Source organism: Vanessa cardui, chromosome 3 (genome assembly GCF_905220365.1).
Source record: "Vanessa cardui chromosome 3, ilVanCard2.1, whole genome shotgun sequence".
Taxonomy (NCBI): Eukaryota; Metazoa; Arthropoda; class Insecta; order Lepidoptera; family Nymphalidae; genus Vanessa; species Vanessa cardui.
Genome location: NC_061125.1, coordinates 6302301 through 6316542, shown reverse-complemented (window position 1 = coordinate 6316542; position 14242 = coordinate 6302301). Strand labels below are relative to the sequence as shown.

Sequence of the window (14242 nt, the reverse complement as noted above, 5' to 3'; positions counted from 1 at the left end):
AAGATAATAAGTAATGGAAAGTAATTGGAATTTATAGAGATATATTATATCTCAATTGTTTTATCTAAAGGTCAATTTATGCGACGTGAACTAAAGCGATAACATTATATTATAAAAAAATAGCAATTATTTAGATCGACTTCTTTCGCTGCTAAAAAAATAAAATCTTGTTTTTCATCTTGCCGAATTAACGGGTTAGTTTTAATACTTTTACATATTGAAAATAATATAAAATATTGTGAGCAAAACAAACGCATATTTGTTTAATTAGGTACATATTCATTTTAATAATGTCTCGTTATGTATTAATAACAATGTAAAGCTCTCATTACAAACTAATGAACTCATTTAAGAAATTTTACCTTATCTTAAAAGTCGTAGTTTGGTGTTAATATTGAACTTACTAAAATTATTAAACTCTATTGACCTTAACATAATAATATATCTACAACTAAAATCAAACATTGGGTTACTAATTTTTTTTAAAACTTGTTATTATAACAAACTTATGTAAATTTATCTTCAAAAGTAAAGTTCTTATAAGATAATTACTGTGTTTTTTATTGTATTTTGACTCTGGCTAAACATTATTACAATTATTTTTTTTGCATTAATGTCGATAAAATTTCATTAATAATTGCATTTGGACTTTGTTATACATTTAGTAATGTTTATTTTTGTATAGTAAAAAAATTAGTACACAATTTACTCAGTTATTCTGATGGTCTTGGTTGTGATGGCTTAAGACATCCATGGCCTTCTTAGAAAGCTCAACTCAGCATAATGTCAAATAAGAAAGTATTTACTATCCTTATCCATAAAATTCGCCATCCGTAAAAACTAGTGATTGCATCACTATGATTATAGCATATTATAAAACAAAATCGCTTACGGCTGTCTGTCCCTGTGTATGCTTTGGTCTTTAAAATTATATTATTAGCGGTTTCATTTGTCTAATAACAAAAAAACTATGAACGTGGTAAAGCTGAGAAGGTGGGGTAGGACACTAGTACAAAATAAAAATAGCTTTACCGCCGTAACCAGAACAAAACAAAAACAAATTGCTTTAAAAAATATATTAGACTCTAGTGTACCCTGAATAGCTCAAATTATTCTCGTTGAATATGTAAACTAAAAACTGCTTACGAGCTCACTAGGCTACAGTAACATAAAAATGGAATAAATTATACATAAACAGCACCATCTGTCATGCAATAGCAGTACTACAATTTCTCAATGTCATGGTCTGTTTTTAGATTGACTTTCTAGATGGCGCTGAAGAACAAATATTTTATTTTATTTACGATTAAACCATATTTACTTTTTCATTAGTACTTCATAAAATTTCTAAGATTTCTTATTTTTATGGAAGACAATACCACCCAATCGATAAAATATTTACAACCCATAATATATTTAAAGGATGATAATGAAGAGGATGACAAGGTCGGTGACAGATTAGTGATATAGGGGTTGAGACATAACTTCTTAAGATTTAAAGCCTAAACCCTTAATCCGCATATAAATATCAATATACAGTATTATTTATACACATTATCAATAATATGGCTAATAATTTTAGTCTAATCTATTCCAATCAAAAAATACGGTAAACAAATCTTGATTTTTTCATTTTCCTTTCCTAATAGTGACTATTATAAATTAGCAACATATTCACGTCAATTCTTTTTTATTTGGCCTTGGCCTTTTTGTTCTAGTGTGGTTTAATAAACTAAAGGTGCTTCATGGTTCGTTCTATGAACGTACTAATTTCCGCTCGCATATGATCGGTTGAGCAGTTAAGACGTGAAACCACAAGAAACAAACAGTCATACTTACTTATTGGGAAGGATTTTAAGAAACGAATGATTATATATTAAACTTGTAATGTTTCAAGATTTTTATTAATAAGAATAAAAAACAAATCATAATATAAACATCTTTTTTATTCCAACTTATAACCATACATAATATACACAGTACAAAAAAAACTTGTTTTCGCCTATTACAGCAATAAGGACAAAATAAAATTGTCACATATCTTGTTTAACTATTCTTTTTATAACATACTAACCAAATTGAGAAATCTAATATAGGAGAAACTTATCTACACGCCGTGTTTTAATGTACAATGCTTCGAGCGAATACGTTTTTTTTATTTCAATACAATAACTTAAAAGTAAAAGACTTCTTAATATGTACTCGATGGAATTCGAATTAAAAATTTACACATTACATACATATCACTATAGCTACATTAAGCTGTTATAATAACCTGAAGAGTTTATTTGTATTTCGATTAAGGAACATAAAACATATCCACATCTCAACGATATCACCATTATCAGACTAATTTACATTGCACATGCTCCGATCGCGACCGTCGGACTTAATCACATTTCATAAAGTACATTTACACACAAACTGGTACACGATCCACACCACGCTCAACAATGGCATCTTATACACGAAACGGCGCACAGCGCGTATCACACTCGCTCCCAATCTTACGTTAAATGCGGAACTTAGCGAATAATGTTACGTTCGAAGTTGAGATCAATTGCGAGGCCCACTCGACTTCACTTGGTTTCGGCGAGCGCCTCTTCCAGGCAGCAGAGAGAGTCCTTCACTGCGTGGTACACAATGTTCTTAATCTGTAGTTTGTCCTCCTTGTTCGCGTGCTGACGAGAAAGTCGCCGGAACTGTTGAGCGAGCTCGAAACACCTCGAAACGTTCTCGGGTGATACGAAATCTTCGGCCACCTTGATGCAATCTAGGAGATTCCTGACTTGATGAGGCGCTCCGGCCGGAACGAAGACGGCATCACCGGGGCACTGCAGTATCGCGTAGCCTTCCACCCCGTATTCCCTGTACAGCCTCTCTCGCAGAGCCGCGTCCAAGTACCACGTCTGGTCGTGGACGGGGTCGTGCTGCGGGCGGGGTCTCGCGCCGCGCTCGAGCTCCGCCCTGACTAGGAAGTCGCGAATCTTGTCCGCGTCTCTGGCGGCGTAGATGTGCCAGAGCGCCGCCGGCGGCTTCACGCGCGCGCGCCTCCGCGAGAGCACGTCGACGCCCGCCTCCTCGGCCGCCCGCGCGGCCTCCCGGGCCCTCTCGGGCGCGTCCGCCGGGGCGCTGGCGTGGACCATCACGTTTACGGCGTCGCTCACGTCTAGATGAAGATTCGTTGTACCGCCGGCTCCTCCGTAAGCCGTATACATTTTAGGTCCCAAATCTGGTCGAACGAAGCATTCGGGTAATCGTGCAGCGAGATTTAGTTTGCCGTTGCGTGAGGTGTATTCGCTAAGAGGCAAAACGCGCATGAGATCGTCGAAGCGTGCCGGCAGAAGTTCTGCGAAGTCTTCACCTGGAGGCCAATCTTTTAGTTTTAGCACCATTGGAGCGCCACGTTCATCCCTCAACCGCTTGGCGGCTAAATCGAAGCCATCCCAGAATTTCCTCGCCGGTTGGTTGGGCACCACCAGACCGGAAGCGCAATTGACAAGGTCAACTCGCGTGTCACCGAAATCACGAGAAAAGCTCTCTGGAGTCCACAGGTCTTTGACAAGTAAACTCGATACGTCTGAGACTAGAACTGGTTGGCCACGTTTCCATTGATCCTGAAACAATGAATAGCATCTTGTTAATATAAGAAAATTTGATTCATTCACTTTCATTAATTTTGTTTTTTAACTAAGAAAGTTAAACTTTCATATGCATGCTACAAAATCAGACGACGAACCCTACAATTAGCAAAATGTCAAAAAGTTATTCGAAATAAAATTCTATGGGCACAAATGTGAAGAAAATAAAGAAGTTTTAAGTTTAAAATGTTTCTGAAGTATAAAGTAAATAATGTGAAATTTAACTAAGAATTACCTGGAACGGTTTATAATTGCCCGCATGGGCGGGATCTGTTAGATGCAAGAGTTTTCCATCACAGAGCCATGCATGCGGAACATCCGGGTACAGCAGCTTGGACTCCGTCATTGTCATTATACGAATTGGCAGCTCTTCCCTTCCTCGACCGCTCCTGTCGTACCTCTTCACGACATTTGACAACGCAAAGGGTTTAGCCTCACCGTCTTCATCCTTCTTTTCTTCAACGACACTAGATATGACGTCATCTAAGATATCATTCTTATTTTTCTTCTGTTTTTTCTTTGGCTGGGTTTCACCACCTTCTGGCGCTGGTCGAATTAGCAGCTCTCGAAGGGTCGAAAAGTTTCCTCCTTCTTCTGAATCTGATGAACTTGTATCGGACTTTTCTTCCTTTGTTTCTGCCTTCACGGGTATGTCGGAGAGCCAGCTCACTATAGACGAACCCGTTTTGCCGTTTTCTGATTTCACTGGTGACGAACCATTCGTTGCAACGTTTTCTTCTTTGACGTCCTCTTTTTTGACAGACTGTAAACAAACAGATTGTCAAAATTTTGATATTGAAACAATATAATGTATGCTAATTGAAGAGTTTAGTGTTTTCAATTCTTAATATTGTGAGATCTGGATTGCAACCATCGCTAGCCTATCCTTTTTTCGGATTTTTAATGATTGAACATACATACATATATAGTCATAATATCTTGAATCACAGCTTACCTTCTGAAGAGCCTTTTGTAGCAGTAGTCTGGCGGCAGTCCGAAGTGCCTCAGGTGCCTCCGAGGTATGTCCGCAGGCACAAGTCGGCAGCGCGAAGGCGGCCCGGGCGCGGTGCGCACGCGCAGCCGCCGCGCCCAGCGCGCCGCCCGCTGCGATCTGCGTCAGTAGCAGCCGCCGCGCGGGGTGCGCGCCGCCCGACGTGCAAGTTAACCATCTACGGAGGATATCGTGTGTTACATTTAAGAATTCTGATCCTGACTGTATGAATGACGTCATAAAAAGTTGAAATGTTAAAAAATATTTCTGTAATATGAATAATATAATATATAAAAAAGTAACAAAAGTTAAAGATAATCTATGATAAGATATGCCTGAATACAATCGTAAATATATCAATTAAACTGAACACTCACCCGAAAGAATCTCTTTCCCCATTGGTAGTGGTATTGACAGAACTGTTTGTGTCGGTAGGAGAATTGCCCGACTCCCCTGATGTTCGTGACTGCAAAGATTATAAAAAATTAGTGATTTTAATGATATTGTGCACATTGTAGTATTATTATTTTATAAACTATTCAGAATCATAAGTTATGAGTAGGAAGGTAATGTATATTACAATTAAGCAGTTATTACCTTATAGCAGTCCAGGCAAACGACGAATCCACATTTACCGCAAGTCCAATGGAAGTTGAAAAGCGTGGTTTCACACACGTCGCATATTTCACGCACACCTTGCACAACGCGCTTCCATGCTATTGTTTTGTCTGTAATCATATTATAATATTTAATTTGTATTCGAAATTTTAACAATGATTTAAAGATATTTATTTATACATCTAATAACTATTCATTAAAAAATGCAACATAAAAGTCTGTTAGTCTGTTTAAAGTTTTCTAAAAATACCAGAATAATAGATAGTGACATAAAAATGGCTATAAAAATTCTAAGGTCAAAATTACCTTCATTAAGATGATGGGATTCTGCCTCTTTTTCTTGTTGTAGTAATTCACAAAATTGATCACCGATTTCTCTTAACAGGAAACAACTCATTTCAATATCTAACTCGGCCGCATCAGCTGATGATGATAACCATAATTTTTTGTCCTCCTACAATAATATCAAATTATTAATATTTTTTTAAATTTAAAATACGAATTTAATAGATGTTTTTATATATTACAAGAAATAAATTCTCACCTCTTCCGCATCTTTATATGGATCTGAAAATCCGGCTATAGCTAACTGCCTATGCTTGGCATACTTCAGTCTTCGGAAAGCGTAAAATCGGCAAAAGATGTTCGGCATGTCCTTGTCGCGTTGCGCGGGTGACCAGCGACATTCACGACACTTGGCAAGCCGCGGTGCCACCTCGAAGCACGGCCCGTTCTGTAGGAACGACTCCGATGTCGACTTGGAGCGGGCAGCCGAGGGAGTTCGGCGCGGAGGGTCTTCCCGGCGTCTACCACCTCGCCCTCCACCGCGTGACCTTCTGCCCCGCGCACGTCCTCCGCCGCGTTTGCTGGACGTACTACCGCTCCCACTACCACTGCCACCGGAATCAGAGTCTTTATCGTCACTTTCTTTATCACTCTCACTTCCGCTCTCCGATGCTTTTTTCTTTTTTGATTCGTTGCTTGCTTTTTTCACCGTCCCTTTTTTCCGTTTCGCCTTAGGCGGTTTTCGCTTCGGTGGTGAAGTCGACTCACGTTCTGAACTTGTACTGTCTTCCTCCGCATCATCGACGCGACCGTTCACTTCCTTTGGCTTCCTCGGTTTAGACGTTTTGCGTGCTCCGCGCTGGATAGATTTCGCAGCGACTGGCACAACTATGTTGGAGCTCGAATCATCCGGCTCAGAGACACGAGTTATCGTCATTGGCAAAGTTATGCAAGTTCCTCCACCTCCTGAGCAGTCACCCTCTCCTATGGGCGCTGTTTCATGTCTCTGCAACCATGCTTTTTTGCCTAAATGCCGAACCGGTGCTGAACCATCTCGAGGATTGGGAGAAGCAATTTTAGCAGGTGTTTCGCTATCGGCTACCGTGGTAACGGGCGGAGTAGCTGGTGGGGCAGGTGGTGACGACGACATTGTTAACGAAGGCGTTATCGAAGATGCTGACGTCATCGGTGGCGTCGAAGCGACTGGAGGTACTGGTGTCGCTGGAGCAGGACTAGCCGCTGGCGTTATTTGGGGTGCAGGTGATGCACCTGCTGCCTTCTCTGGCGTCTCGATACTACCATCCGCTGAAGGAACTCTTACGTCACAAGGAGGACCAGGAGCCTGCGGAGCGGGTTCCGAACCTAGCGGTGTTCGACCAACACTTGCGGCTGCTGCAATTAATGGTTCAGGAGCGGGGCTTTCTAACCGTCTACGCTTAGCATCTGTGGTTTCGGCTGGATCAAATGGACATCGTCTTCTTGGCGATAAACGGTCTGGATCCTCTCGCGAAACACCAAGGTCTAAAGGTTGAGTTTGACATGGTGAAGTATTACTCAGGTCACCATGCGCTCGCGGCGGCGGCCGAGGTTCAGGTGTGCGCGAATGAGCAACGGGCGGCGGTCGCGTTCGCGTCGCAGGCGAGTACGCGGACGGTGGAGGATATGGAACCGGCGGTGGTTCAGCTTTTGTCAGCTGCATAGGTGGTTCTACGGCCACAGTGTAATGTGGCGAAGGAGCAGGTCCCGGTGAATTGCTGCTTGGCTTTCCATAAATATGAGGTGGTGCTGGACTCGATACCTTCGGTTTTACTGGTGCAGACTGGTAATAAGCAGCTGGCGACCTCTGCGGTTGAGGCTGATAAAGCCTGCGGCTCTTGTCTTGCGCCGGTAGCGCTGCATGAGGCGACGTCTGTAGTGCGGGATGCGGATGCGGCGGTGCATGCGGCGACAGACCAGTTCGGTATGGCCGCGAAGGAAGGTAGTGAGGGGACGGTTCACTCCTCGGCTTGCTAGGATACGGATGCTTTTGCTCCAAATGTATTTGTTTGGCATCGTGCTTAACTATCACAGAATTTTTCTCGGGGACAAGGGGAGGGGGAGCGGGCAGATGTTGATCTTTAAGTTTTTCATACCTATATGGTGGATAGTTGTAGGGGGCGAAATTGGGTTCGCCCTTGGGAAGGACGGGATGTTGTGGTTGTTTATCGGATTTGGCGAGAGAGTGGCGAGGCGGGTGTTGCGAATGCGGCGCGTGCTGCGCATGGGACACATGGGATGCGTGTGTCGCGTAGTCCTGTTGCGACAAACGGTCGGGCGGATGTGCCGGTGGCGAATAATACGCGCGCTCGGCCGTCCGCATTCGATCGTGTTCAGGCCCTGAGCCACCTCGGTTTGGTGCCAGACTGTTTAACAGCGACCACGACATACTACGTTCCCGCTATAAAGAAAGAGAACACTATTATCTCGAGTCCAATAATGCTAGAAATAACAAAGCATTCAATATAATATAATGCAAAAAAACAAAATATAAATTAAAAATATGAACCTTTTGATTTGCTAGCCTGAGAGATTCTTCGAAATGCCTTGACACTAATTTTGAGGCAGCATTCTCTTGTTCTCTCCTCTCTTTCTCTTCCCTTTCTTGTTTTTCCCTTTCCCGTTCCCTCTCCATTCGTTCTCTTTCTTTTTCTTTCTGTTGCTTTTCCAACATCTCCCGTTGCTCCTGATCCCTCCGTTCTCTGCGGACAAGGTAAAATTAGATAAGTAATTAAAGTTAATGTAATGAATAAAAGAAACAAAACTACAACATTATATTATATATCTAAGGACATAATAATATTGATACTTATATAAATGACAAAACGTTACAATACGTTAAGAATTAGGTCAAGGTCAAATTTAAAAGATTTTCTTCTAATTATAAACATGGAAATAAAATAAGGCCGATGCTCATTTTTATCCTTAAGAATATTAAACAATCAGTTCGATAATAATTTATCGCTTGATATGGGCGATAAAAAAGGCGAGCCCGATAAAGAAAGCTAAGATAAGACATGTCTTACGCTAAAAATGTAATAAAGAAAAATGTATGTAAATAATGATGAAAATGAAGGGTATATTAAATAGCTGATGTTTTACTTGCTCTTAATAATCGTGTCTAAATACACGACTATTTGAAACGTGACGTACTTTTTGACATTAACAACTGACATGTAGTTAAGTATCAAAGACAATAATTAATTTTGAGTCAATATTTTTCCGCCTTGTGTTTTTTTAAAGAACCGTCAAAGGAGTTTTATTAACTAAAAAATTAAACACCAAAAGAGAAAACAATAGTATAAACAAGTCGTCATTAAAAATTAACCTTTATAATTATTATATCATTTATCTTTTTGGTTTACACCGTTCAATATCACTTTCGAGTTGCAATAACTTAGTCTTTCGATATTTATTTACACACATGATATATATGAAACTCGATTTAACACATGTGTTTTAATAGTTGTCTAGATGTGTGCTACATACCAAAATAACCATCTAGCACCCAAACACATTAAACTACACTTTGTAAACATTTTATTCACTTTACTACATATATAAATATGCAGGTATACATAAGTCGTCCATAAAAACAAGTTTTTTTTTATATATTTTCAAATAAAGAGTATATATGCACTATTCACATTGATATGAAAATAAAGAGTATTTTTAAGTATATAATTTAAAGTAGAATACAATAAATTAAGAGTACAATTCAGAGAATCGTAAAATAAACATGGAACGGAGTGACAGAATTAAGTGCGATGTAATAAGTAAATTGGTTTATGTGGGTTTTATGAATCAACATTAACTGTTATTAGTGACGTCTCATGAATCATTTGTTTACGTGGTAAATATAAATAAAAACGAGTCTTCGATCTAATTAACGTTTGTTAAGTAAATTCTGTAATTGCATCATTAACAAATATGACGCTTGTACCTATAATAAATAATATTCCAACTCACTATGCAATGTCCTTTAACAATTATTATAAATTGAAAACAAATGTATTAACGTACTACACATCCAAAGTTGGAATTATGGGAATATAAAAAAAAAAAACAAATTCAACGTACATCATATTGATATACATATTGCTTTTATAACAAATATATTTTTACGCAAATATTACTTTACAGCAAAATGGGCTATGTTTAATGGTGCGAACAGAAACGATAACCACAACTGTCATTACTTGCACGAACAAACAAATTACGTAATAGATTTCCGCAATCATATCTACCTACTAACAACTTGAAAGATTTAACGAGTGTAATTTTTAGGTTAAGTTTCGATCAATCATTAATGTGATGTTTATGTCAGATAAAAAAAATGAAAGTTGTAAATGTTTTTTTAATTAGTTCTACCTTGACGTTTTGTGGAATTCGAAGGTCCTACGTGTATAAATAACGAACTATAAAAATAATATTTAATCAATAAAAATATTTCGAATCGAATTCGAATGTGCAAACTTTAAAAAAAATATTTTTGGAGATCGTAAAAATCAATGCAATCTGAAAGGAAAGTATTTCGACATTTCGTTTTTTTTTTCTTATGCAATATAATAAACTGTACTCATTTTAGATGGCTTGTAGTGATTTTTGTTTGCCTCTTTTATATAATTAATTTAAATATTTATATTTTATTACCATGTTTGAAATCATTTTACGCCAAACATTAAGTAAAATACTTTCAACAAATTGTATTAAAATTTGCCAATTTTTGTCTGAATCACACTAGCAACATATTCAATAACACATTTGCAATTCATAGATAACAGACATGTTAGACTTTACAAAAAAAAACAATTTAAATAACTAATTTACATTATTCTTAGAATAAAATAATGTGTGGTATTTTTAAACATTAGTATAAAAATAGACTTATTTATTGATAATAATCAATTTAACAATTAGTGTATTTTATTAAGAATATTATGTTTTTTATTGCAATATAATGGTAAACATAATGAATACCAATTTTCCTTATAAAAATATTGCTTTCAATAGGTATTAATACATTATCAGTTAAAGTTTTTAGGAATTGGCAAAAACAACATTATCAATGTACTGAAAATATTTGAGAAAAAAGTATGTTAATAATTTCTTACTCGACTACTTTAATTATATTTTTATCGGTACAAATAAAAACTAATATTGATTAAGATTCTATTAATTAAATTGAGATACAAATAATATTCATGATTCTGGGAAAAACCTATGTAAAATTTAGTCATTATATATATAGTCATTATATTATATAGCTGAGTATAGATTAAATTTTTAAACATTTATAAAATTAACCATAAGATCTTAATGCTAAAACCATGTATGAAGTAAATGATTTAAAATATAAATTTAAGATATTTTAAAAAGCCTTTATAAATCTAATTTAAACTTCAATTTAAATAAGACTTGGGGGAATAAATATTATTTATCGTTAAAGCATATTATATACCTTGATGTATCATGTAGTTGATTTTATAATCAATTTGTAGACATTACATCAAATGAAATATATTTTCAGCAAACAAATATGATCATATCTATAATAATAGTATAAAAACGAAAGTTACTCTTTCAGACCGTTATGCTTTCATGGCGTTTGGCCATGAAAGATTTTGATTTTGACGCTGAATGATTTTATGAAATTTGTATGAAGCTCGAATCCCAAGGATGGTTACGAATATTTGTTTTTTACCTAATACCTAACAACCACGCCCTGAAACGGGATCAAACCTGCGGAACCCTACCTAGTTTGATATATTTTGATTCAACCATTAGCAGTTTTAATGATTCAACATGATTAACTTGATACAAAAAATTGAAATAATCCAAAATGGTAACATTTTCTCTGAAAATAAAATCGCTATCAACGGACATTGACAAAAACCTCGTCGGTGCTGCTAACCTTGAACTACAAACAACTTTCCAGCCCTGACGTAATCAACCTCGAATTAATTCTAGTCTATATTTACTTATACGTTTTACACACTTTGTACGCTTTTTTGCTTAATTTTTCCTCTAAAAACAAGATATAGATGAATATTTATATTTTTATAAGCCTTGAAGAATTATAAAAAAACACAAATATTTACTCAAATTATATAAAACCTCCTTGAACAAATTTAAATGATCTCAATTATAATTTATTATTTGAAATACTTCTTTATATTTTAACAACTTAGTATTAGTAAATAATGATTTTGCATATTTCTAACATACCTAATAATTTTATCTTCAGTTTATTGTTTAAAATTAATTAAGGTATTCAAACAGTAAAATTATAGTATTAAAGAATTAAAATCAATTTTATAAAACTTAAGAGAAATGTAAATTAAAGATTCTAATTTAAGTAAAATGAAGAGTATAATTATATATTTATTATCTATTTAAAAAGGGAATATATTATATTTACAAAACATACACAAAATCTCATTGTGAAATACTTACGAATACTAGGACTTAATAATTTAGTTTAAGATAAAATACGTAGTATTTTTGCGTATAAATAAATTTCCTAATCTAATGAAGTATTTTGTAAATCAAATCACCCACATTATCTCATGTTATCGGTCAATAACATATTATTTTTACTGCTATTAAAAAAAATATGACTACAATATATTTCGTTGAAAATATAATAAATTTTGACGATAAAAAAAATTCAGTAATTTTTATACTACCGCAGTAAACTCTTTTACGAAATTTGTAATAAAATAAAAAATAAAGATCTTAAAAAATGTTGTCAAATAACTCCTTTTTTTAAAGACAAAGTTACACGCCGAAATATTTAGGAAGACAGGATACCAGAAGTAACTAACCTAATAATTAACTATTGTCTGCTAAATTATAATAAAAAAACTGATTCATCTGTTTATTAATTAGAAAAATGTTCTCACATATACACAAAATGAAATAACAAGAAGTTCACTCCTACAGAATAACCGAGTATTTTTGTCTATTGTATGTAAATTAATAAGTTATTTGAATCGTTTCGCATAACAATAGGCTGCGGAAGTCATCCTTCCTCTGTGGTTACCAAGTTAGATTTAATTTGAAGTTTAAACGCTCGCTACTTATTAAATTTGCATATACAACGACGGAAAATGGTTAAAGGTTCACTTTTCGGAGAGCGTTACTATTAAAGCAATTTAATATTATTATGATAATAATAAGTACTTTAATATGGTTTATAAAAAGTAATTAAAATGAAAAAAAAAACCGTAATACTTATGGAATTAACAAGAATCGTATAAGTGTACCAACCGTAACAGTCTTTCATGTCTCTCTCTATCGTACGTGGCGGCCGCGATATAATCGTCCGCGATGGCATGGTGCAGCGGCGGATGTATCGGTGGTTGATACCGCTGCTTCCACAGCAGCTCGTTCGCGTAGAGCGAGTGTGGCGGCGGCGGGGGCAGGTGCAACAGGGGCGGGGGTGGGCCGCCGCCGTAGCCGTGCGCCATGCCGCGCCACTCCTCCACCGAGCTGGCCGACCCGCCTGAGCGCACGCCGCTCACGCCGGAGTCGGACCGATCGTCCGCATCGCGCGCGCACACTATCACACAGTCGTCCTCCTCGGAGGCCACGGCGCTGCCAACACCATCCGCGCCCGCACTCACTTCACTCTTCACTTCACCACCACTGTTTGCGCACACTTCGCCCTTCACCTCCTCTTTTACGCACTTGTTTTCGTCACTGATCTCCAACACATCACCACTTGCACTTACACTTTCTGCAACACCTGAAACAACAGGAAAGAAACGTTAGTTAAATATATAATATAAACAGTAAACACATTACCAGTTTTACATTATTTCCAACACAAAATTAGTCAGCCTCGATTAACACAAATAATATATATGATACAAATCTCATTTAAACATCGCGACTGATAAATGACCAACGTCAGCAATTCGGCATGTTGATCCGAGCACGTTTGGACAACGGCCAATATTAGCTCATTCACACTACGCCCACTCGTTTGCAAAAATGTGTCGTATGCTGACACTGCCGGTTTAATATATCAAATAAAATTAACGACTGCAATAAAACAGCTGACCCGCAAGTACTTATTAAATCAAAAACAAAATTAAAAGGTCAAGTTCCTACTGCTTTAAGTATGTATTTAAATTGTTTGGGATTACAAATATCTAAATATAGAAAATGACGTAAAATTTTATGGAATAATATTATATGAAATGTCGTTATCACAAATTAATTATGAAACGTGGTCTTGGTTGCATACCACTTTCTCAATGACGGTTTCGTTCGACGTGACAAGAATTAGTTATCGAAGTCACGTTTCGGGCTTATAAAACCGGAAAAGAAAGATGACAATCAGGGAGACTCGGTTAGCACAGAGTAATAATGCGTTAGCGAAGTTTTGCGTGTTACACATGAATGACTGGACGATCGCCAAAATATGGAGCCAAGTAACACATGACGCGATGAAGTTTGGCGAAAAACCAGAACAGGGGCAATGTGTTATGTGACAGAGTACGGACATCCTGACACATTCAAAATTCCATTCGTTTGCTGTTAATTATACACAAAATTAACTATCTTACCTTAATAACAAGGAAAATGTTCAAAACAAATAAGTTCTTCGAAAATTGATTGCTAATTATGTAGGTGATAAACCGGAAAGTGACGTTCCTTTCCT

The 14242-nt window shown here is 36.8% G+C and overlaps 1 protein-coding gene across 2 annotated transcripts in view; it reads right to left on the bottom strand.

Annotated features, from left to right (window-relative positions):
* Positions 1-1928: 1928 nt before the first annotated feature.
* LOC124543587 (lysine-specific demethylase 3A-like) overlaps positions 1929-14242 on the bottom strand; it is a 130163-nt gene continuing 117849 nt past the window's right edge. For both annotated transcript variants that reach the window (XM_047121831.1, XM_047121832.1), the window contains 9 exons: positions 12844-13321; positions 8081-8273; positions 5795-7972; positions 5557-5704; positions 5230-5360; positions 5010-5098; positions 4597-4810; positions 3877-4404; positions 1929-3617 (listed from right to left, as the gene is read on the bottom strand). In XM_047121831.1, coding sequence (XP_046977787.1) covers positions 2580-3617; positions 3877-4404; positions 4597-4810; positions 5010-5098; positions 5230-5360; positions 5557-5704; positions 5795-7972; positions 8081-8273; positions 12844-13321 — 4997 coding nt within the window. In that variant the 3' untranslated portion in view covers positions 1929-2579. The remainder of the gene's footprint in view (positions 3618-3876; positions 4405-4596; positions 4811-5009; positions 5099-5229; positions 5361-5556; positions 5705-5794; positions 7973-8080; positions 8274-12843; positions 13322-14242) is intronic.